The 24,333-nt window shown below is 46.7% G+C and overlaps 1 protein-coding gene and 1 long non-coding RNA gene across 2 annotated transcripts; both read right to left on the reverse strand.

Annotated features, from left to right (window-relative positions):
• Positions 1 to 287: 287 nt before the first annotated feature.
• Positions 288 to 3,512, reverse strand: LOC123425480. Its single transcript, XR_006621834.1, has 8 exons — positions 3,164 to 3,512; positions 1,945 to 2,131; positions 1,637 to 1,818; positions 1,481 to 1,552; positions 1,204 to 1,332; positions 1,042 to 1,127; positions 886 to 977; positions 288 to 815 (listed from the first exon to the last, which is right to left on the reverse strand). It is a non-coding gene; the product is annotated as an uncharacterized LOC123425480 (long non-coding RNA).
• Positions 3,513 to 4,131: 619 nt separating this feature from the next.
• LOC123425479 (pentatricopeptide repeat-containing protein At5g02860) lies at positions 4,132 to 6,753 on the reverse strand. The gene has a single exon (XM_045109182.1). The coding sequence runs from the start codon at positions 6,640 to 6,642 to the stop codon at positions 4,261 to 4,263; it is 2,382 nt and encodes a 793-aa protein (XP_044965117.1). The 5' UTR covers positions 6,643 to 6,753; the 3' UTR covers positions 4,132 to 4,260.
• Positions 6,754 to 24,333: the final 17,580 nt, after the last annotated feature.

The following is a 24,333-nucleotide window of genomic DNA, read 5'->3' on the forward strand; positions in this document are numbered from 1 at the left end:
TGGAAATCCCTCCGATGCCGACGCTTGCGAGTTGAGGTCGAGGCCGGCCTGGGCAGCAGGGCCGCTTGCCGACGGCTGCGAACCCCAAGCGTCGAAGCTGCCTCCGTCCATCGTAGAGTGGGAGGTGGGACAGGGCCGGCGGTGGGAGGCGGGACGGGGCCTGCTGTGGCAGGCGACGGGGCCGACGGTGGTACACGGGACAGGGCCGGCGGTGGCACGCGACGGGACCGACAGTGACAGGCGGGGCGAGCGTGGCCGGCGGTGGCTGTCGCGAGCGTGGCCGACGGTGGCTGTCGCGGGCTGGTGAGGGAGTTGGAGGAGGACGGGGGCTGTCGCGAGCGTGGCCGACGGTGGCTGTCGCGGGCTGGTGAGGGAGTTGGAGGAGGACGGGGGCGGCATTCGCGGGCGGTCTGCGGCGGCAGGCGATGGTGAGCGCGGCCGACTGGGGCGAGCGCGGTCAAGCGACCCTGGTGGATGCGGGAGGATGGGAAAGGATAAGATTAGATGCCGGAGGATGGGGATTTTTTTTACTGGTATACCCCAACTAGCTCCAATTAGCACCTTTTCTCAGGGATAGTTTTTTTGGTGGGTTAGTTTCCATCTAACCCAAACTAGCACATATGTTTGGATACTTTGAGGGTTAGTTCAGCTCCAACTAGCTCCAACTAGCTCTAGCACTGGGATCCAAACAGGGCCATTGATGGATAGATGGTACATGGCAAACAAATATATGTGTTTTCCTAGACTTTACCTTTTTCCTTGAAGCTAGCCACAGTCTTGCCCTCATTAGCAGAATCTTCTTTGTGAGGACTTCCCTGAACCAAAGATGTACTATAAGAACTGCTAAATACAAACAGACCAACATAGCACAAGGGCAAAACGAACCAGGACAGTAGGAGGTGAGGTAGCTTGTGTTCTTATTCAAGTGCTGCAATGGCCACAAGTAATTTAACAGAACCCTCCTTAATGGAAGTCCCCTGAAACAAACAACCATTAGGACAGCCATCAAATACAAATAGAACAACAATTCACGATGCCAACCGGCAATGTAGCTTGTGCCTCTAGATGAAGGACCATGCCAGCCTAACCGCCTGGTCTTCTCCATCAGCAGTTTGCTGGGCCCTTTTCTGTAGAACAACAACATATTAGAGCAAAGAACCAGATAAGAGAAACATCCATTGAAGGCTATAAACAGGAGTCCACCATTTTTACTGGGCTCTCCAGCAGCTTCGGCACCCAGTGGAAGCATCTTATCCACTGTACTGATGGCATTGGAGCAACCAGCCTCAAGTTCAACAAAGGCACTGCTGCCTTTAGAATACAATTTAGGACCTGAAAGATATAGACGTCGCCACGGAATACCGCGACACAATGAAATCCACAACATTACTCCTCCCAATCAAACCAGAGATTTCTATAGGCACAGTGGAGAGCAAAGTATTTTTCAGATGTCACAACATCAGCATGTTTACCAACTAACCGTTGAGCTACATCACCAAAGATCATTTCAACAACAGAACCCTCTCCAGCAGCCATAAGTGATATTCGGTACCTGCGTCATTAGCAAATGAAAAATCATGAGATACAACAAAGCAAACATCATGTAAGAAAGAAAGATTACAAAGACCAATCCAACCTCGGGCTCCCAGTTTCTAAGTAAAAGAATTAGGTCCTGGAAGGCCTAACTAAATCAATGGGAGACAATAGTCTTTCACAGGGAGAAAATATGATAGGCAACCGCTCTGGAACTGTGCCTAGCTCAAGAACTATTGTAACCCAATTGTCTGAAAAGAACTAATTCCGCCTCATCCATGTCACCTACCAATCATTTTTTTATACCAACAATATATTAGTTCAGAAAAAGGGCAAGCTAAAATGTATCTATGCCTGTCAAAAGGCAAATTAATTAATCTACTTCTACTTCTGTTGAATGAGTGGAATCACCTGCATTTAGAAGGGTACACATCACTATGAGAAAACATATTTTTGCCATTCGAATTCTTACAGAAGATGAGCCATAATCCCAAGTTTAGTTGATTTCCTCATGTTTCTTGCCTTGTGTAGATAAATGCAGAACTATCAGCCATCTATCCTACCTTACCTTAAACATTATTAGCTCATCTTTCTTAACCTGTAAATAAACAACCTTCAAATTATGTAGAAACCATCCATCTTCTAATTAGGAAAATGATAGAATGAGAATGAGAATTCTACATCCCATACAAAATTAGAAAAATATAAAAACAGTCAAGCATATTTGGTAATCAAATACTCAGATAACCTAATCATGACACATAACTTGAGGAAAATCCTCAATTATACATGGATATTTCCTGCATAACACTTAACTAATTTATGATGGTATATATGGAGTATCAAGCACTGCACTGGACAACACGTTTGTTACAGAAAACAACAACCATAGGCTAATACATCCATATTCTCCTGTCAGATGCTACTTAGTTGGTACTCCAAGTGCTACGCTGAGATTGCTTTCGGATCTTCTAGAAGCTTCGCTGTCCATGGGCTCCAGATGCACTTGATACGACAGTACGACATTTTACTATTTTTCCATGACTTGTTTGACATTCATTTAAAGACTGAAAAAAGTTAACCTCTTCTGGACCCTACATATTCTAGCCTTCTAGCATATGTTTATCAAGTATCAGGTACATTTTTGTAGGCTAAACAAATAATATACTCCCTCCAATCCATATTAATTGTACTAAAGCAGCATCACTTAATATGGATCAGAGGGAGTACAAAAATATGAATGCACATCGAGCAGTTTGTTAACTTAAGCATGTAATCAAAGCTTGAAATACCACAAGGCTGCTACATTCAAGATAGTGTGTAACAAACCCCATCTCACCGGGAACAAAGAAGCACACCCCCGACCAGGACAGCACGGCCACCAAAATCGATCCCAAGACCAACAGTGACAACACAAGTTCCCCTCAAAACCTAAGTAGCCGCACAAATCACAGATCGACCAAGCATTCCGGCGAGACAGACCCCAACACCCCCTCTCCCCACCCAAACATCAGAGCTCCCTTCCCCCAAAAGGCTGACGCCCGCAACCCCCCACAGTCATACATCATTATACAATCAACACAACAATCAAGACATAAGGAAACAAAAACAGAGACGAATGAAATCGAACCCTCAGATGCAGCGCAGGGACACAAACAGTCCGTCGGAGCCCCGCAACCGGCCGCCGCCGAACGCCCCCGACCACCCAGAGACCAGAGAAGGCCAATGCGAAAGACAAAGCCCCTAGCAGCAGAAGCAGCAAGCACAACCCAATGAAGAGAACAACGCCGCCCTCTCTGCGAACCTCTGCGAACTGACGAAGAACACACCCGCCCAGCCGCCACCGCCCACAAAACCAATAAAGCAGCGAGAAAACAGATGCTCGCACCTGACACGTAAGGCAAAAGGCCCGCACGAACCGCCACGACTCACCATCGAGTAGGCCCATATACAGCTAACGACCGAAACACAGCCTCATAACTGAGCCCACAACCGAATCTAAATACCACGATGCACCAGGCGCCTCAAAATCAAGGGAACTCAGTAACTTAGGTGATAGTGCATACTCCCTCCGTAAACTAATATAAGAGCATTTAGATCACTACTACTAGTAGTGATCTAAACGCTCTTATATTAGTTTACAGAGGGAGTACAATGCAACCCCACAAATGAAAATGTCAGATACTTCTTCCATTCAGATATACTCGCACTGTCCCATAATATAAGACTTTTTTGACACTGTGTGGTGTAAAAAAACATCTTATATTATGGGACAGAGGGAGTATATCATATGAACCTCTGTACCTTGACTACATACATTAAAATAATTACTATGACCTCATCGGAATAGGAAACAGATGAATCTGTATGTACTGGTTAGGAAAAACTACCAGAAGATCATATATGGTTGGAGGATGTACAAACATGAGTTTCTCAGCAAATTAATGAAGCAGAGAACACTTTTTTTCGAGAAAACGTAAAGAGATTCTTGCGTTTCTTTCTATTGGAAAGATAGGGTTTATGTTACAATTTTCCTAGGAGGTACAGTGGTGATGGTGAATACAGGGAATCAATGCACATCCCAATGCATCTTAGTGGTTGCTCTAAATATTTCTTCAGACAATGTAATCTGTGCATATCCACTATGAAGTACATGTTTGCTAAGGATAACTAATAAAACAGTTATATCTACTTGCTGTACTCACAAATACAAATAAGGTTTGATATTCAACCTCCATCTCTTGAGGTGTGCCTAGCCAACAGTTCTAGCAGTCTTTGTTGTTCCTGTTTGGATATTCCAGGATGAAGCTGGGGAAGGTTGCTAAGGAATGATTTAGCATCTGCTATCTTACCATGCCTACAGTATTCCTGCAGTATTGAATTGTAAGTTCTCTCATTGGGCTTGCAACCACGAGTAACCATATAACGTACTAAATCAATTGCCTCTTCGAACATTGAGTTGGCTACATAACTCTTAACAAAGATATTGTATGTCACAATATCTGGTATCAGGCCTGAAGATTTCATCTCAGAAAACAATCTTGAGGCTTCTTTCATCTGCCCTTTTCTTCCATATGCATAGATCATTGTGTTGTAAGAATATCGATCAGGACGTGCACCACTTGACTTGATCTCAGTGAGGATATTTTCACACTTTTCACAATCACCTAAGCGAGAATACATGTGCATCAAGCTATTGTATGTTGCAGTGCTGAGGTTGATAGAACTTCCCTTCATGAGTGAAAGAATCTCCTCCACCTTCTTAACCATCCTATTTTTCCCATATACGGAAACCATTGCATTTAGGACATTAATATCCAGAGAGCACCGCCTCCTCCCAAGTTCCAGGAACGCCTTTTCTGTTTCAGATAAGTTATTAACTTTGCTGTTGACCAATACCAATGTTTTCACCAGCCCGTGGTGTGACTCTATCTTCTCTGCATATATATCTTCTGACAAAGCTTTCATTTTATCCAACTTCTTTGCATTGGCATATGCATGAAGCAGTGAAGAGTAACTAAGCTCATCTGGCCTACAATCCAGATTCTCCATCTCAGCAAATAACTTTTCTGCCTGCTCCCAACGCCCACCACGAGCTAGTGCAGATAAAACAGCATTGTATGTCGATATGTCAGGATATATACCAGCTTCAATCATCCTCTTGTATATCTCCATTGATTGGTCAAACAAGCCACACCGACTATATGAACTAATGAGTGAAACATATGTGTCCCGCTCAGGAACATAACCAGATTTTTTCATCTCCTTGAACACCCCAGACACCTCGGAGTCTAAACCATTTTGACCAAACACCGCCAAGAGTGTGTTCCAGGTCACAACATCTGGCACAAATCCAGCAGACCTGAGGTCATCGAAAACAGCCATCATCTCTGGGAACTTTCCCCTCACCCCATGCAACTTAATCAATGCATTGTAGGTGCACAAGTTTGGCTTACATCCATTCCTCAACATTTCATCATATGTCCCGATTGCTGCATCAATTTTGCCAGCCCTGTCCAGACCAGAAATCAGTGTCGTGTATGTAATGACATCTGGCTGAATTCCCTTAACCTCCATCTCCTCTTTGAGCTCGGCTGCCTCTTTCAATAACCCATCCTTTACATACGACGAAATGAGTGAGTTGTAGGTTACCACACTGGGTGGACAGCCCCCAAGCTCCATCTCCTTGAGCACCCCAATTGCCTCATCATGCATCCGTGCCTTGCCATACACATCAAGCAACGAATTGAATGTGACCTTGTCAGGTTCGAACCCAGCAGCCCTCATTTCGTCGAACACCTTCGCTGCCTCCTTATAGAGTGCACCACGCCGGCAACAGCTAATGAGCGTGTTATATGTATACCTGTCCAGCGGAATTCCGTCGTTCTTCATGGAGTCCACGAGTGCCACCACATCCTTCCACGGAACGGCAATCTTGGAGTACACATGGAGCACGACATTGTAGGTGACGATGGCGGGCTGAATGCCGTTAGCCACCATACGGCGGAACACGGCGACCGCGTCCCGGAACCGGCTGGCGCGGGAGAACGCTGACACGAGAGCCGTGTAGGCGCTGGCATCGGGTTCCGGCGCGGCATCGAGGAGCGCGGAGGCGTCGGCGAGGCGGCCGGCGCGCGCGAGGACGCGGACGGCTGCGGGGAGCACGCGGGGATGTTGGAGGACGTGCTCACCGTGGAGGTCCCGCGCCGCGTGGAGAGCAGCGAGCGCGACGGCGGGGCGGCCGCGGGACGCAAGGGCGTTGAGCACGGAGGCGAGCTCGGAGGTTGGGAGCGCGGAGAGAATGTCGCGCGCGGAGTCCGGGTCGGACAGGAGCGAGAGGAGCGCGCGCCGCGCGGGGAGGGAGAGGGAGGGCGGCAGGTTCCATGGCTGCCCGCCTCCACCGCCCTGGCGGGTAGGGTCGTGCCGGCGGCCGATGCGCGGCGTGCGGGAGGAGGAGGTGGGGGTGGGGTGTGAGGAGGAGAGTAGGGAGGTGGGGGAGAAGAGTCGAAGAGGGGAGTGCACTGGGGGCTGGTGGCGGACGGTCTTGGAGGCGGGAGGCGGCAGCGCGGGCGCCCGGAGGAGGGGCGGGAAGGCGACCGTTTCGACCATGGCGGGCGGGGTTGCCGTTGGCTGGGGTTTAGGGGTTATGGCCGGTGGAGGTGGCTGGCTGGCACGGGCACGGCCGCTCGTGGAGAAGAGGACCGGATATGGGTGAGGGAGGGAGGGCTCGAGCGGAACTGGGGACTTGCTGTTTGGGACGTGTTGGGTAGCGTCGTGAGGCGGCCCGGCTAGTCCACTCCGGCTCATCGGAGCCTCTCTTAGGTGATGTTTGTTTCCACGAACTTTTTAGGGTAGGGATTAAAAAAAGTCCCAAAAAGTCTCATGTGAAACAAACAGGATGGACTTTTAGGGACTAAAGTGGGGTGTTTGGAACTATTTGGAGAAGTACCTATGTGAGGGACTTTTTGGGACTTTTTGGCACTTTTTCCAACAATGCCTCTACTTTTAGCATGTAATTTAATAACTACTACTACATTACTAAGGATAACATGGTCTTTTTACATGTCATTTAATGACCTCTAGTCCCTATTTAGTCCCTGGAAACAAACGGGTATAGACTAGGGACTTTTAAGTTGGGACTAAAAAAAGTCCCAGGACTTCTCAAACAAACAGGGCCTTAGAATTAAGGCCCTGTTTGTTTCATAACTCCTAGGACTTTTTAAAGTCCCAACTTATAAGTCATAAGTCCCTACCTGTTTGTTTACAGGGACTTATAAGTCCCGAGTCCCTACCTGTTTGTTTACAGGGACTTACAAGTCAATGTTGCACCTAATAAAATACACTTGTTCACATAACCCTTGTTCATACAAATGAATTGCAGAATAATGACAACCGAAATAACAATTGTTCATAACACTTGTTCGACCGGGCGGCGACGGACCGGGCGGCGACGGGCCGGTGGGCCGGCGGCGATTGGGGCGGCGACCGGCGAGGGGTAGGGCGGTGCGAGCGACGAGGGGTAGGGCGGCGGCCACTGGATCGATGCGGGAGACTTTTTCCGCGGGCCTAACCAGCAATAAGTCCCAATAAGCTCCTATTAGAGAGTCTTATTTGATAAGTCCCAAATCACCATAATAAGTCCCTTGTGTTTGGTTTAGGTGGGACTTATAGGGACTCTTTTAAGTCCCAAAACCAATAAGTCCCTGGAAACAAACACCCTCTAACATCTACTCCCTCTATATCATAACTAGTATGTATGCACGTGCAATGCACGTTTTAACATTACGAGATCATTTTGGTAGGAAAAAACATAGTTACTAATAAATTTGAAGCAAAAAATCTTCATTTTTGGATAAGAAATAAATTATATTACAAAAATTTGGAATTAATATATGCAGTCTTTATAATTTATTAACAAAGAATCCCGCAAAATTGTTCAAAAAGATAAGAATTTTTAAATGAAATTTAATTTTACTTTATGTTTCTCCCCTAAAACCAATTTTTTTAGGCTCAACTTGTTGCTAACCTCAAGTTACAACATGTCTAGCCCAAAAGGAATCAGTATGGCCCACACCTCTTGAGAAGGATTAGGCGTTCATTCTAGAACATAGTGGATGCAGTAACCATGTACTGTTCACCACGAATCCCACTACTTTCAGCCGTTGGATTTAGGATATAAATGGTTAGGATTGATGGTCAACTCCTATTCAAAACTCATACACTATATTGTAGTATAGATATTTGTTGTTGAAGAGAACTAACCAACAACAACTATTTAGGAACAGAGGAAGTACAACATCTTTGGTTGTCTTCATCGACGGTTTCGATGTTAGGGTTAGTTTTGTACATGATGTTTGGTTTACTGCATTTTTTGAACTCATACTTGAATATGTTGTTTGGTTACATATTTGATGCGAGGTATGCTAACCTTGTATCCTATGTGATGAGGTTATCTTACACACAAAGTCAACGAACTACACAATGATGATGAAGTTCTTCATCCAAAAGTGTGGCGCCACCTTGCATGCCTGCTTCAGCACGTATTTGGCGTAAGCATGTATTTGGCGTAAGCATTTCCTGTCGCGTGCCTAGTCTTAAATCCTCCGTGGATGTTGTTGTGTACGCTGAAACTTGTTCATTGCAGGCTTTTCATGAAGTGTAAACCATTGATGCCTTCCGACGAACACCGCATATCATTTGTGCTAGCAGTGCATAAGGGCAACACATGAAGCAGCAACCAAAAGAGCAATCAAACAGCAAGCAGTGGAGCAATCAAGCAGCAAGCAATGGAGCAGAAGTAGTAAGCATGCAAGATCATATGGCATAGCAAGTTCAACCTAGCACTACTATGATGTCATCCTACCACCACATCCAAAAGAGCATGTCATCTTACAGCGGCAAGTTCACGATCATCCATGAGGGGTTAGTATATATCACCTCACCAAAATACACCGACCATCAAACAGTTTTCAAGCCCTAACTACATAAAATATACGTCATCATCGTCGTCGACATCGCCATCGTTGTCGAGGATCATGCATGCGGTAACCAGCAACAAACTCTACTAGTAGTGCTTGCCCAGCTAGCTCGTGAGCCAGAGCTCCATGTGAGCGTATGCCATGGCAACAAACCCAACACCATAGGCCTTGTTATCGAGCAGGTGGCTGAGAGTTGCCATGAGAGCCTCATTGTTGAAGCCATCTTACTCCGTGATGGTGTTGTACAGGTCAGGGTGGACGTTGAGGGACTTGCTGTCCCTAATGGCGGTTTCCATCTCCTTCACGACCTCTATCATGTTGCTGAAGACATTGATATCCTCCTTCATCAGGCTGCCTCTCTTCCTCTTCCTATCGACCACGATGACATGCTCAAATGGCTTGGCAGGGCCATCAAGGACTGCCTTTACGTCCGGGGTGCCCGGGTACTCCGACACGGGAGAACCGGGAGCCTCACCAGTGCCCATGGCATGCTTGCCGGTTGCTAGGCCGAAGGATAAGATGTGTTGCATCTGGTTGTAGTTTTGGATGGGTGTGTCGAGGAACTCATCGTCTTTGGGGTGGTCCTGAGAAAGAAGCACACATGTTGTTAGTTGCGAGTAGGAAATGGTTGATAGTGTGAAAAACAAGGGGGCGGTGAGCTAACCACGACATGGTCGTTGTGGTGCTCTGCCTCCAGAACGATAGAGCAAGTGCATGATCCCATGAGGTGCCGCTAAGATCTCTGAGCTTAGACACCTGGATTCATAGAGCTCTCCACTTCTTGAGGTGGTTGTACATATGGGTGACGGTCACCTCCTGGCCAAAGAACCCGAACACCTGATTCGCAATGGTGTTCAAGTGCACCTCCTTGAAGCCCTTGTTAGTCCTAACCCCACTAGAGATGAGCTCACACATCTTGTTCAGTACAAACATGGACATGAACATCTGCCACTTCATGATGTTCCCCCTACCATCCTTCTTTGTCTTTGCTCCTATCATCAGTGCAGCGGCAGCAGCGGCGACAGTTGGCTCAACTAGCACGACTAACACGAAAATAGAACCACTGGCTGATACGTCGAACACCTCTGAATTAGCACACATGTGCTCATCGAGGAAGGGTTGCGAGTCCTCAACATAGGACACATCAAACTAGCTGTAGGATAGGACAAGGGCCTAACTAAGATCTCGCGTCTGCGTGGTCATGTCCTACAGTTGTAGCATGCAATGGTAGTAAGTATAACACACAACATCACAACCAGATGATCTATGAAATGAGGAGCATACATCACAACTAGCTATGAATCCATCACCAATAGCTTCCACAACATCAACTACAAATGCACCACAACTAGCTATGAATCCATAGTGTTCATCACCATTATATTACTCTAGAATGCTCCAAATCCACCACAAATAGCTATCGTAACATCAAAATCTACCATGTGCTGACAGATCGACGGACGAATCAATCCTACAACATGCTTGTCCATCTAATCCTACCACAACACGATCTCAGATCTAGCTACAACGAACAAACAAAAAAGGGTGATTGAACTCTGAAGGCACATATGCTTCCTTTGTGGTTTTCATAATTCATGGCAACATACATTGTCTCTTGGACTAACACTTTTACCTAGTATACTTCAGGTATAGTCTACAAAGAGCTTTGGCTATAGGATTGAGTGGAGATGCCCCTTTGATGAAGGAAGGAATAGGATTGGTTAAAGCTTGAAGCAAGAAGACTCTTCATTTTACACTTTGTGAGAAATCACATTTGATTCCATAGGAAAGACAATACAATTAAAAGGGGATGAGGTATTATGATGAACTGGCTGCTCAAGTGCTCAGAGATAACCACCAAAAATACTCAACCACTCTTCCACAAAATATATCTGTCCCAAGCCAAATATCCAAAATCAGTGCCACCAAAATTTATCACTCATCCATACCGATTTTATACTTAGACACATCCCAGCCAAACCCTACCTTTTCGGGGCAACCAAATCTGCATCGGTGCTACCGAGTTTAGGTGACCAACTTTCTGTTGCCTCGGTACACAAATCAGAATTTCCGAGTTTGAGTATCGGCGTCACCGAGTTGTGCCATCCGACCGTTAGTCACCTTTTCGGTTCTACCAAGTTGTGTATATCGGTTCCACCGAGATTCAAAGTTGCTATCTTTTAAGCAAGTCAGTACCATCGAGTTTGTAACTTCGGTGTCACCCAGTTTGTCAATTATGGTGTAACGGTTGGATTTTGGAGGTTGCCTGTATATACCCCTCCACCTACCTCTCACTCGCAGAGGAAGCACTCAGAACACACTTACACTTGCCAGATCCATTTTTCTGAGAGAGAGCCATATACTCATGTGTTGAGATCAAGAGATTCCATTCCTACCATTTGAGCCTTGATTTATAGCCTCCCCAAGTTTCTTTCCACAAGATCAGTCTCTCTTACCCTTGCCAAATCTGAGAGAGAGTGATTGAGTGTTGAGGAGACTATCTTTAGAAGCACAAGAGCAAGGAGTTCATCGTTCTACCACATCTATTACCTTTTGGAGGGTGGTGCCTCCTAGATTGGTTAGGTGTCGCTTGGGAGCCTCCTACTTCGTGTTGTGGAGTTGAACCAAGATGTTTGTAAGGGCAAGGAGATCGCCTACTTCGTGAAGATCTACTGTGAGTGAGGATAGTTGTGGCAGCCCGAGACCGACGCCCTAGAAGATTCCCCCTTTATTTCCATTTTCGTCGTGTGGTTATTTTTTATTTGTTGCATCATCATGTAGTTTGCATCATGGCATCTTGCATGGCATCATGTCAACGGTGTTTTGTCGGTGTTGCTTGTTGCTCCGTATTGTTGGGTGTTAGTGCTTTGTGAGTGGCGTTGTTTTGTTGGAGTGATGTGAGTGGGTGCGTGAGAGCCACCTCAAAACCCTGTTGCACCGCAAACCACTCCCCTCCTCTCTTCTCTTTGATTTTGTTTTGGGGTTGTGTAAAAGTTTCCGTTTTAACCCTTTTTAAAAAATGCGTCTTCTTTTAAAAACCCTTTTATTAAATGTGGGGGCAACCCCTTGGGTTTGCTTTATTTTTTCCTTTTGTTATTCTAAAAACTAGGGACTCTTTTATTTAAAAAAGGGGGTTGTTTATTATTTAAAAAGAAAGGGTATTATTTTATTCTTAAAAAGAGGTTTCATTTTATTTGTTTTAAAATGCCCAAGCTATTTTATAGTTGGGGTATATTTTTTTAAAGGGACCCAAAAGCATTTTTCTATTTAGTTAAAAAAACCTTTTTCATTTTTGTTGGAGTTTTTTGTTTTTTAAAAGGGAAAAAAGCCAAGAGCTAGCAGGGAGAGGGAGCCCAACCGGCCAGGCCCAAGGCCTCCCCTGCCCTAGCGAGCCCCTGTTTCCTCCCGCAGCCTCGCTCGATCCCATCTCCCCGTGCGTCGTCTTCCCCGTCTCCCCTCTGCCTCCTCCTTTCTCCCATCCGCGCCGCCCTCGCCCGCGCCTGTCCGTTGCCCCATGCCTCCCCGGCGGCCTCCCCTGCCAGCGCCGAGCCCCCGTGCTCGCCGGCCTCAACCGCGTCCTGCTGCTCGCCTCCTCTGTCGCGTCCCCGCCGGCAGGGCCTCTGCAGCACCCCCTGCGCGTCGCCGCTGTGCCGACGCCGCCGGCCTCTGCAGCTCCTGCCGCCATCCCGGTGGCCGGCCGAGGTTCCCCGCCGGTGTCAGCTCGTGCCCCGCCGTCTCCCGCGCGCGCGCCTTGCTGCTCGCCCCCGCCATGCTCGTCTGCCGTCCCCGCGCCGCCTGTTCGCCGTCCCGCGCCGTGCCGTTCCCCACGCCATGGTCGCCGCCTCCCGCGAGGTCCCCTGCGCCGCAGCCGCCGGCGTCCCTCGTCCGTCTCCCCGCCGGTGCCCGTTTCCCTACACCGCTGGCCTCTGCCGAGGTCCCCCGCCGGTTCGCCCCTGATGTAGTTGATGTGCCTCCTGTTGTAGCTGTTGCGGCCGCTCTGCCTCGCTGCGCCGATGCATCTTGCTGATGCATGCTGCCTCCTGCTGTTGTGCATGTTGTTGCTCTTGCTGCTGGCCATTTGTTGCTGCCGCTACTGTTGCCTGTGCTGCCATGCTGCACGAGCGATGCTAGCTGCTGTGTTGGTTGTTGCTGCCATGATGCATGATGCCATGCTTGCCTGCCTGCTGTGCCGGTTGCTATAGCTGCAGCTGCTTGTTGATGCTGCCGCTGCCTGACGCCGTTGCTAGTGATGTTGCTGTTGCTCGCCGTAGCCTTGCTACTGCTTGTAGTTGCTTTGCATGCCGTAGCTGCTTGTTGTAGTTAGTTGCCTTGCTAGATGCTGCTTGCTAGCGTGCTTGGTGTAGCTGTTGTGCTGCTTGCTGGCTTTGCTGTAGGTGCCAGTTAGATGTAGATGCTAGGCCAGATGCTAGTTGCTGCTGTTGTCGAGGTAGCTGTTGTTGCTTGCTTATGTTGCCATCGCCGCGTGCACCATCCCCGCCTACCGTGGTGCGCCGACAAGATCGCGAGAACCACGACGTCCTCGACGACCCCCAGACGTCTTCGGAAAAACGAGTTCGACTACCGTCACCGAAGACCGTGAACCGACGACAAGAGAACCACTACCGTCGACGAAACCGTGTACGACTACTTCCACGACGACCGTTGGTCTCCTTCTCCGAACCGAACCGCTTCGAATTGCACGCTTCGAAGGTATACCGATGGAACGTTGTCGTGACCGTGTGCATGTGATGTATGAGTTGATTGTATGGTTGCGCCTATATATGTTGCCCGTTGCACGTTGTCCCTCTTATGTTGTGCCTCGACACATGGGAACCCGGTAACCGGGATCACCCCATTCTTATTTAGCGTTCCCGCACACGCTCCCTATTCATTGGCACGATATCTCGACGAGTTATCGGGATAGGGACGTTGCCGTGGCTTCGTCTATGTTTTGCCGCCATGGTTCCCTTTCGCTCGCCGTGGCGACACATGCTTCTTTCTCTTCTTGCCGTGATGTTGTAACTTGCATGCATAACGCATTCATGGCATGATATATTGTGTTGCATGTTTCTTGTGACGTAGCTCTGTTCTATGCTCCGCATGTTAACCGACTAGGATGCCATGTAGAATCATCGCTTCACCCCTTGCCATGTTAACAACAATTTAATCTTGTCGTGTAAATAAACGGGGGTGAATTAAATAATTAAGCGTGGAGTTTCGTCGATATGCGACTCGTTGCATATCGAGCTTCACTTAATGTGTAGTGTTTTTTTGAGGTGAATTGCCATGCCATCCCTTGCATGTTGAACTGATCATGCATCATAGTAGGTCGTGCGTCATGTTGTGCATCGTGTGGTGAATACCTGTGTTGATGTTTGTTTCCGGTTTGCTCCGTGCCGATAGAGTTCCGCAAGCGTGCCGAAATGTGAGGATCCGTTCGACTACGTTGGTTCGCCGACTTCACAGAGTCATTCTTCTTCCAAGCGGTATCTCAGGCAAGATGACCATTTCCCTAGATACCATTACTATCATTGCCATGCTAGATTTATCGATTCTATCGATTATGTCTCGTTGCCTACCACATGTTAAATATCAGCCTCTCAACAATGTCATGATTACCTTCAACCTGTTCGACCTAGCAAACCACTGATTGGCTATGTTACCGCTTGCCTAACCATGTTGTTAGCGTTGCTAGTTGTAGGTGTAGTTTCTTCCATGTGATAACATGGGTTCCTTGTTATATCACCATATATAAATGCTATTTAATTTAATGCACATATATACTTGGTAAAAGGTGGAAGGCTCGGCCTTTCTAGCCTGGTGTTTTGTTCCACCTTTGCCCCCTTAGTTTCGGCTACCGGTGTTATGTTCCATAAATGAGCGCTCCTAACACGATCGGGGTTGTTATGGGGACGCCCTTGATAATTCGTTTTAGACTAAAGCTGGTCTGGCAAGGCCCAACTTTGGTACTAAATTTGCCTAACAATTAATGAACTGCATAGGGAGTAATTAACCCGAGGATAATTTAATCAACCCCCGGGCCAGTGCTCCTCATGAGTGTTGGTCCACCCACCTAGCAGTCGGCGGTGCCACCACGGGGCAACTCGAGGTTTGGTTCCCGTCCACTTTGCATAGACGGTGTGTCCTGAGAACGAGATACATGGCTCGTATCGGGTTCGTCGACACACCGGGTGGCCTTGCTGGATTAGTTTTACCTTTGACGAGATATCTTGTGCATCGGGATTCCGGTGACGCTTTGGGTAATCTCAGAGTTGAGGTTTTCCACTAAGGAATCCGACGAGATCGCGAGTGTCGTGATCGAGGATTTCTATGCGGCTTTTGGTAATTTGTGATGGACTAGTTGGAGCACCCCTGCAGGGTTAATTATTTTCGGAAAGCCGTGCCCGCGGTTATGTGGCAACGTGGAAACTTTGTTTAACACTGGTTCTAGATAACTTGAAGTTAACTTAATTAAAATATGCCAACTGTGTGTGTAACCGTGACTGTCTCTTTCGTGAGTTCCTTCTCCGATCGAGGACACGGTGGGGTTATGTCTGACATAGGTAGGTGTTCAGGATCATTCATTTGATCATCAGTAGATCATGTTCGTTATGCGTAGATCTTCCCCCTCTAATTTCTTGTACTCGTAAGTTAGCCACCAAATATATATGCTTAGCCGCTGCTGCAACCTCACCACTTAACCTTACCTCACCAATTAAGCTTTGCTAGTCCTGATACCTTTGGAAATGAGATTGCTGAGTCCACTATGGCTCACAGATTACTAGGACACCAGTTGCAGGTACAGGTAAAGTTACTTGACGTGAGCGTGTTGATTGTTCATTTGGAGTTGCTTCTTCTTCTTCTTCATCATCGATCTAGGATGGGTTCCAGGCCGGCAGCCTGGGATAGCAAGGATGGACGTCGTTCTTCTTTTCTCGTTTGTTTTCGTCTGTAGTCGGACCCTGCTCTTCTCTTGATGTTTATGTAATGTACTCATGTGACTCTGATGTAGCTTGTGGCGAGTGTAAGCCAATTCTATAAATATATCTCTTCTTTTCAGTACATGTACTTGTAACGATATCCATTCTTGCGACACGACGAGATGAGCTTCTATCCCTGACGAGGCCCTCGTGCCAAATTAAGGATAGGGTCGCATCTTGGGCGTGACAAGTTGGTATCAGAGCAGTACCGACCTAGGAGCCCCCTTGATTGATCGAACTTGGCCGAGTCGAGTCTAGTGAAAAACTGCTTTGAGTCTAGTTATATATCGGAGCGTAGGATTCTTTTTTCTCCTCTTCTATGCTCTGGTGAGGAATCTTGACGTAATATTTTAATTCTACTCGTCTTCTCACTCAAAAAAAAATTAGGATCACACGGATATTCTTGGGATCTATATGATGTCGATGTGACGGAGTTCTGTCTTGGTGCCTCCTGTCTGATTTGATTTTCTTCCGGGGAGTTGAGCTGGAGGGGATTCTTGAGCACATCGTTATCATTCAGATTTCTTAGTATCTCAGAACGAAAGATGTTCGTAATTGCTTCAATACTAGTAGTGGCGAGATAACCCCGATGTCCCCAGTACTGGTGCAGATTGTTCGGGAGTACTGTCATACTTTGTATCGTTGTGATCACGAGGGTCTGTAGTAGATGAAGGTCTGAGATTCTGGCCGTGTGTTGACGGATGTGATACAGGTGACGGGTTAGTATAGGAGTTGTGTGATATTACTCCTTGTATTCGTGTACCAGATTGCATGATCAGATATTTCGGGAATTCTTAGGTGGGAATTGAAGTAGTTGCTTATAGGACAATCTTCCAACAAATGCATGATGTTAGGTTGGGGTTCGACATCTAGTGGATTCGTTTGTTGACGGTCGACTTACAGCGGTACACGTTGTGTCTTAAAGAGTCCTTGTAGCTTGCTACGACTCGGGGACGCTTCGTATGTCGGGTGCACTTCCTTGCACTTGATGGCTACTGTAAAATCGAGCCCGTGCGATCTTGTCCACGAAAATATCGGACGAAATCTCTCTCATGAGTTTGTTCTGGCTTGTTTCATAAGCCTCATCCCTTTGTCTTGTTGATTATGGTAATTCATGTTGCTTCGATGTCAAGTGGTGATTTCAGATCTTTCCTAAGAGGTGTTCTCATATTTTTATGTGGGAATGCAAATTCTTTTGTTCGTTCAAATTGTCATATCAATTCTTGTCTACCGGAGTTGCCATATCAATTCTTTTCCAACCGGTGTGCTTCTCTTCAGTGAATTCAATCCTCTATAATTTTTGCAGATCAATCTTTCTATTCTTATTCCGGAGTTCATCTCATCTGTCCCAAGTTGTCTTTGTTTTTCCCCGCCCTCCCACCCTTTTTCTCAGTGATTCAATTTTCATCCAAGAGTTTTCTTTTCTTTGTGCTCCCGCTATCTTTTCTTCCGTGTCCTATCCGGTGTGTCATTGTGATGATTCTCAGGAGTTCTAGTGCATCATTCCTTCAATTTGGTTATTTTTTCCGGTGAATTTAATTCAGCTATCCGTGTTCATTATATCCTATTCTTCCTTGTAATTCTTTCTCATGTTGGGAATTCTTGTCAGCCTATCTTGTTTATTCATTCCTCTCTTTCTATCCGGAGTGTTGAAGATATCTCAGAGTTTCTTGTTGTAGATCTTTCATTATTTCGAGGTTCTCAACCTCATCTAGTTTTCTTCATACCGGTGCAATATCTCTCTTCTAAGCAATCTTTTCTAACGGTGGTTTCTTTGAGTGGGCCCATAACCCACAGGTTCTTTCCCAGGATCTTTCCTGACTCTTTTAATCTTTTCCGGAGATCTCTAATTCTTTTCAACTATGACGTAAGTATGAGTTTCATCAGTCATATTCCTTCTTCAAGATCTATTTGAATTAATTCTCATATTGGCTCAACCTTTCATTCTTATTTATTCCGGAGTGTCTCAGCTATTCTTGGTGTTGTTTTCGTCATCATTCTCAGTTTGCAAATTCGAAGGGGTGTTTCTCTCAAATCTTGGTCCATTCTCTTCATGATTCATCGTTTCAGCCTTTTGGCATCATCTTGAATTATTCCCAATCATGAGTAATCTCTTTCTTGCCATCCGGTGCTTCTCTGAGTTGTTTGCATTCTCGATCCTCCGAAGGCCATCATTTCAGAAGAATCTTCGTTCTCAGCTTTCAGCTTTCATCCTCAATTCTTCTCAATTGTTGTCTCTTCGTTCGTCTCTCAATTATCCCGGTGCCTTGTTTAAGTTTTTCTTCTCTCACGTGGCTCATGATCTCTTCGTTCTCATGTATCTCCATTATTTCGTGGTGTTCCCATTTATTTGTGAATTCTTACCGGTGCTTCCTTCAATTATGCTTCAAATGGTGCTTTTCTCTCTGTCTCTTCAAGATTCCTTCAAGAGGAATAAGTTGTATGCTAGATCCGTTGCTTGTCATCAATTTAATTTGATGAAGGATAAGCATGACATAATTCTTACTCCTGTTTCATAATGATTTCAATTCTTCTTCCGGAGTGGCTCATGATATCAATTCCTTTTTCTCAACTGTTATTATCTTTTCTTTTCGAGAGTTCCAAGTTTTCTCAAGAATCTCTTTGTGAGGCTTCATCTAAATCTTCGCAAGGTCATAATCTTATTCTTTCATCCTTCATATCTCTGCATCATTTATTTGTATACAGAGGTCCTTCATGGTGATTCATCAAGGTTTCAATTCATTCTCAAGTGTTCTTCAAGATTCTTGTTGGAGAACCTCAAGTATCCTTTCTCTTGCATTTAAATGTGCAATTGTTCTTCCTGTAGCCTTTGAGGTGGTATTATAGCATTCTTGTTAGTGTAGGAGCCCCGAAGAGTTTTCCTTTCAAAAATGAGATAATTAAACCCACCAATTCTATGATCATGGGATATTTTCAACACATGATTTCTTTAGTGAGCTATCTTGGTTTGGATTTCACCTAAAGCTTTTCCTATGGATTATGCTATCATGGTGCTTGTCATTAATCCTAGTTCTCAATGCACCCTCTTGGTGTAAGAAATTGTTCATATCTTGTTTCTCCCAACCTATCCTTGTTTCTTTTAGTGGGTGGTTGCCACCTCATATTTGTTGAGATGATTCTCATAAGCCCACTACTATCTTGTTCTTTTTGTTATTGGTTTTCCAACTGCTACGTCAATTCTCTGTTCGGAGGCTCTTCAATTCTATTGTGACGATAGTTGTCATTCTTTTCTTCATTCTCTTCTTCCGTATGAGCTAGTTCATATTCTCTTGTTCCGGAGGCATTGTGATGTTGCTCTTTTGGGTCTATTATGTTGTTATATCAAGATCATGGTGTTCCCTTGCTCTATTTAGTTGTTTGTTATGAATATTGTCTATTTCTTCCATCTTATCGAATTTTTTGTCCCATTTCCCTACCGAAGTGCTGCCGAAATTTTTCGTGAATTCTTGCTTCTTTCTCATATCATTCCTCATCTCTATGCTACCTTCAAGGATCGTTGGTTTCACTCGTTTGTCAAAGAAGCGACTAAGTTTTTACCTCTTGTTCTTGCTCATCCTCTTCCCCCTTTCATTCTTGGATCTCGGGGCGAGATCCTGTTGTAGTGTAGGAGTGTTATGGCAACCCGAGACCGACGCCCCAGAAGATTCCCCCTTTATTTCCGTTTCCGTCGTGTGGTTATTTTTTATTTGTTGCATCATCATGTAGTTTGCATCATGGCATCTTGCATGGCATCATGTCAACGGTGTTTTGTCGGTGTTGCTTCTTCCTCCGTGTTGTTGGCTGTTAGTGCTTTGTGAGTGGCGTTGTTTTGTTGGAGTGATGTGAGTGGGTGCGTGAGAGCCACCTCAAAACCCTGTTGCACCGCGAACCACTCCCCTCCTCTCTTCTCTTTGATTTTGTTTTGGGGTTGTGTAAAAGTTTCCGTTTTAACCCTTTAAAAAATGCGTCTTATTTTAAAAACCCTTTTATTAAATGTGGGGGCAACCCCTTGGGTTTGCTTTATTTTTTCCTTTTATTATTTTTAAAACTAGGGACTCTTTTATTTAAAAAAGGGTATTATTTTATTCTTAAAAAAAGGTTTCATTTTATTTCTTTTAAAATGCCCAAGCTATTTTATAGTTGGGGTATATTTTTTTAAAGGGAGCCAAAAGCATTTTTCTATTTTGTTAAAAAAACCTTTTTCATTTTTGTAGGAGTTTTTTGTTTTTTAAAAGGGAAAAAGCCAAGAGCTAGCACGGAGAGGGAGCCTAGCCGGCCAGGCCCAAGGCCTCCCCTGCCCTAGCGAGCCCGTGTTTCCTCCCGCAGCCTCGCTCTATCCCATCTCCCCATGCGTCGTCTTCTCCGTCTCCCCTGTGCCTCCTCCTTTCTCCCGTCCGCGCCGCCCTCGCCCGCGCAAGCCCGGTGCCCCGCGCCTCCCCGGCGGCCTCCCCTGCCAGCGCCGAGCCCCCGTGCTTGCCGGCCTCAATCGCGTCCTGTTGCTCGCCTCCTCTGCCGCGTCCCCGCCGACAGGGCCTCTGCAGCACCCCCTGTGCGCCGTTGCTGTGCCGACACAGCCGGCCTCTACAACTCCTGCCGCCATCCCGGTGGCCGACCGAGGTTCCCCGCCGGCGTCAGCTCATGCCCCACCGTCTCCCGTGCGCGCGCCTCGCTGCTCGCCCCCGCCATGCTCGTCTGTCGTCCCCGCGCCGCCTGTTCGCCATCCTGCACCGTGCGCCGTGCCATTCCCCGCGCCATGGTCGCCGCCTCCCGCGAGGTCCCCTGCGTCGCAGCCGCCGGCGTCCCTTGTCCGTCTCCTCGCCGGTGCCCGTTTCCCCGCGCCGCTGGCCTCGGCCGAGGTCCCCCGCCGGTTCGCCCCTGATGTAATTGTTGTGCCTCCTACTGTAGCTTTTGCGGCCGCTCGGCCTCGCTGCACCGATGCATCTTGCTGATGCATGCTGCCTCATGCTGCTGTGCATGCTGTTGCTCTTGCTGCTGGCCATTTGTTGCTGCCGCTACTGTTGCCTGTGCTGCCATGCTTCACGAGCGATGCTAGCTGCTGTGTTGGTTGCTGCTGCCATGATGCATGATGTCGTGCTTGCTTGCCTGCTGTGCCGGTTGCTATAGCTGCAACTGCTTGTTGCTATTGCCGCTGCCTGACGCCGTTGCTAGTGTTGTTGCTGTTGCTGGCCGTAGCCTTTTTGCTGCTTGTAGTTGCTTTGCATGCCGTAGCTGCTTGCTGTAGTTAGTTGCCTTGCTAGCTGCTGCTTGCTAGCGTGCTTGGTGTAGCAGTTGTGCTGCTTGCTGGCTTTGCTGTAGGTGCCAGTTAGATGTAGATGCTAGTTGCGGTTGTTGCCGAGGTAGACTGTTGTTGCTTGCTTATGTTGCCATCGCCGCGTGCACCATCCCTGCCTGTCGTGGTTCGCCCACAAGATCGCGAGAACCACGACGTCCTCGACGACCCCCGGACGTCTTCGGAAAAACGAGTTCGACTACCGTTGCCGAAGACCGTGAACCGACGACAAGAGAACGACTACCGTCGACGAGACCGTGTACGACTACTTACACGACTTCCACGACGACCATTGGTCTCCTTCTCCGAACCGAACCGCTTCGAATTGCACGCTTCGAAGGTATACCGATGGAACGTTGTCGTGACCGTGTGCATGTGATGTATGCGTTGATTGTATCGTTGCGCCTATATATGTTGCCCGTTGCACGTTGTCCCTCTTATGTTGTGCCTCGACACATGGGAACCCGGTAACCGGGATCACCCCATTCTTATTTAGCGTTCCCGCACACGCTTCCTATTCGTTGGCACGATATCTCGACGAGTTATCGGGATAGGGACGTTGCCGTGGCTTCGTCTCTGTTTTGCCGCCATGGTTCCCTTTCGCTAGCCGTGGCGACACATGCTTCTTTCTCTTCTTGCCGTGATGTTGTAACTTGCATGCATAACGCATTCATGGCATGATATATTGTGTTGCATGTTTCTTGTGACGTAGCGTCGTTCTATGCTCCGCGTGTTAACCGACTAGGATGCCATGTAGAATCATCGCTTCACCCCTTGCCATGTTAACAAGAATTTAATCTTGTCGTGTAAATAAATGGGGGTGAATTAAATAATTAAGCGTGGAGTTTCGTCGATATGCGACTCGTTGCATATCGAGCTTCACTTAATGTGTAGTGTTTGTCTGAGGTGAATTGCCATGCCATCCCTTGCATGTTGAACTGATCATGCATCATAGTAGGTTGTGCGTCATGTTGTGCATCGTGTGGTGAATACGTGTGTTGATGTTTGTTTCCGGTTTGCTCCGTGCCGATAGAGTTCCGCAAGCGTGCCGGAATGTGAGGATCCGTTCGACTACGTTGGTTCGCCGACATCACGGAGTCATTCTTCTTCCAAGCGGGATCTCAGGCAAGATGACCATTTCCCCAGATACCATTACTATCATTGCCATGCTAGATTTATCGCATCTATTGATTATGTCTCGTTGCCTACCACATGTTAAATATCAGCCTCTCAACAATGCCATGATTACCTTCAACTTGTTCGACCTAGCAAACCACTGATTGGCTATGTTACCACTTGCCTAACCATGTTGTTAGCGTTGCTAGTTGCAGGTGTAGTTGCTTCCATGTGATAACATGGGTTCCTTGTTATATCATCATATATAAATGCTATTTAATTTAATGCATCTATATACTTGGTAAAAGGTGGAAGGCTCAGCCTTTCTAGCCTGGTGTTTTGTTCCACCTTTACCCCCTTAGTTTCGGCTACCGGTGTTATGTTCCATAAATGAGCGCTCCTAACACGATCGGGGTTGTTATGGGGACCCCCTTGATAATTCGTTTTAGATTAAGTCTGGTCTGGCAAGGCCCAACTTTGGTACTACATTTGCCTAACAACTAATGAACTGCATAGGGAGTAATTAACCCGAGGATAATTTAATCAACCCCCGGGCCAGTGCTCCTCATGAGTGTTGGTCCACCCACCTAGCAGTCGGCGGTGCCACCACGTGGCAACTCGAGGTTTGGTTCCCGTCCACTTTGCATAGACGGTGTGTCCTGAGAACGAGATACGCGGCTCCTATAGGGTTCGTCGACACACCGGGTGGCCTTGCTGGATTAGTTTTACCTTTGACGAGATATCTTGTGCATCGGGATTCCGGTGACGCTCTGGGTAATCTCAGGGTTGAGGTTTTCCACTAAGGAATCTGACGAGATCGCGAGTGTCGTGATCGAGGATTTCTATGCGGCTTGTGGTAATTGGTGATGGACTAGTTGGAGCACCCCTGCAGGGTTAAATCTTTTTGGAAAGCCATGCCCGCGGATATGTGGCAACGCGGAAACTTTGTTTAACACTGGTTCTAGATAACTTGAAGTTAACTTAATTAAAATATGCCAACTGTGTGTGTAACCGTGACTGTCTCTTTCGTGAGTTCCTTCTACGATCGAGGACACGGTGGGGTTATGTCTGACGTAGGTAGGTGTTCAGGATCATTCATTTGATCATCAGTAGTTCACGTTTGTTATGCGTAGATCTTCCCCCTCTAATTTCTTGTACTCGTAAGTTAGCCAACAAATATATAGATTACTACAACACCAGTTGCAGGTACAGGTAAAGTTACTTGACGCGAGCGCGTTGATTGTTCATTTGGGGTTGCTTCTTATTCTTCTTCTTCATCGATCTAGGATGGGTTCCAGGCCGGCAGCCTGGGATAGCAAGGATGGACATCGTTCTTCTTTTCTTGTTTGTTTTCGTCCGTAGTCGGACCCTGCTCTTCTCTTGATGTTTATGTAATGTATTGATGTGACTCTGATGTAGCTTGTGGCGAGTGTAAGCCAATTCTATAAATATATCTCTTCTTTTCAGTACATGTACTTGTAACGATATCCATTCTTGTGACACGACGAGATGCGCTTCTATCCCTGACGAGGCCGTCGTGCCAAATTGAGGATAGGATCGCATCTTGGGCGTGACAATAGTCCTGTGTGGACGGAAGCCGTGGTGAAATAGACAAGGCCGCTTCTTCGTGGACTCCTTGTGGTTGGAGCCCTCCGTGGACTTTCCCGCTCGTTACTGTGACATCCTCGACTTTTGCTACAGTAATTATTGTAATTAAGCTATAGTGACCAATCGCTAATGATGCCACATCATCGAATTCCCATCTCAGACCCGCGTTGATTCGAGTCTCTCCGGATCCAAAATTTGAAAGCAAAAGAAAAGTACGATATGAGTTCATTACAAATATTAAAAGAATATATATGTAAAAAAAAGGAAAGTATTAAAAAATAATAATGATAAAAGAAAGAGAAGAAAACTGAATGAAAGAAATAATAAA

The sequence above is a fragment of the Hordeum vulgare genome, chromosome 2H (assembly GCF_904849725.1).
Source record: "Hordeum vulgare subsp. vulgare chromosome 2H, MorexV3_pseudomolecules_assembly, whole genome shotgun sequence".
Taxonomy (NCBI): Eukaryota; Viridiplantae; Streptophyta; class Magnoliopsida; order Poales; family Poaceae; genus Hordeum; species Hordeum vulgare.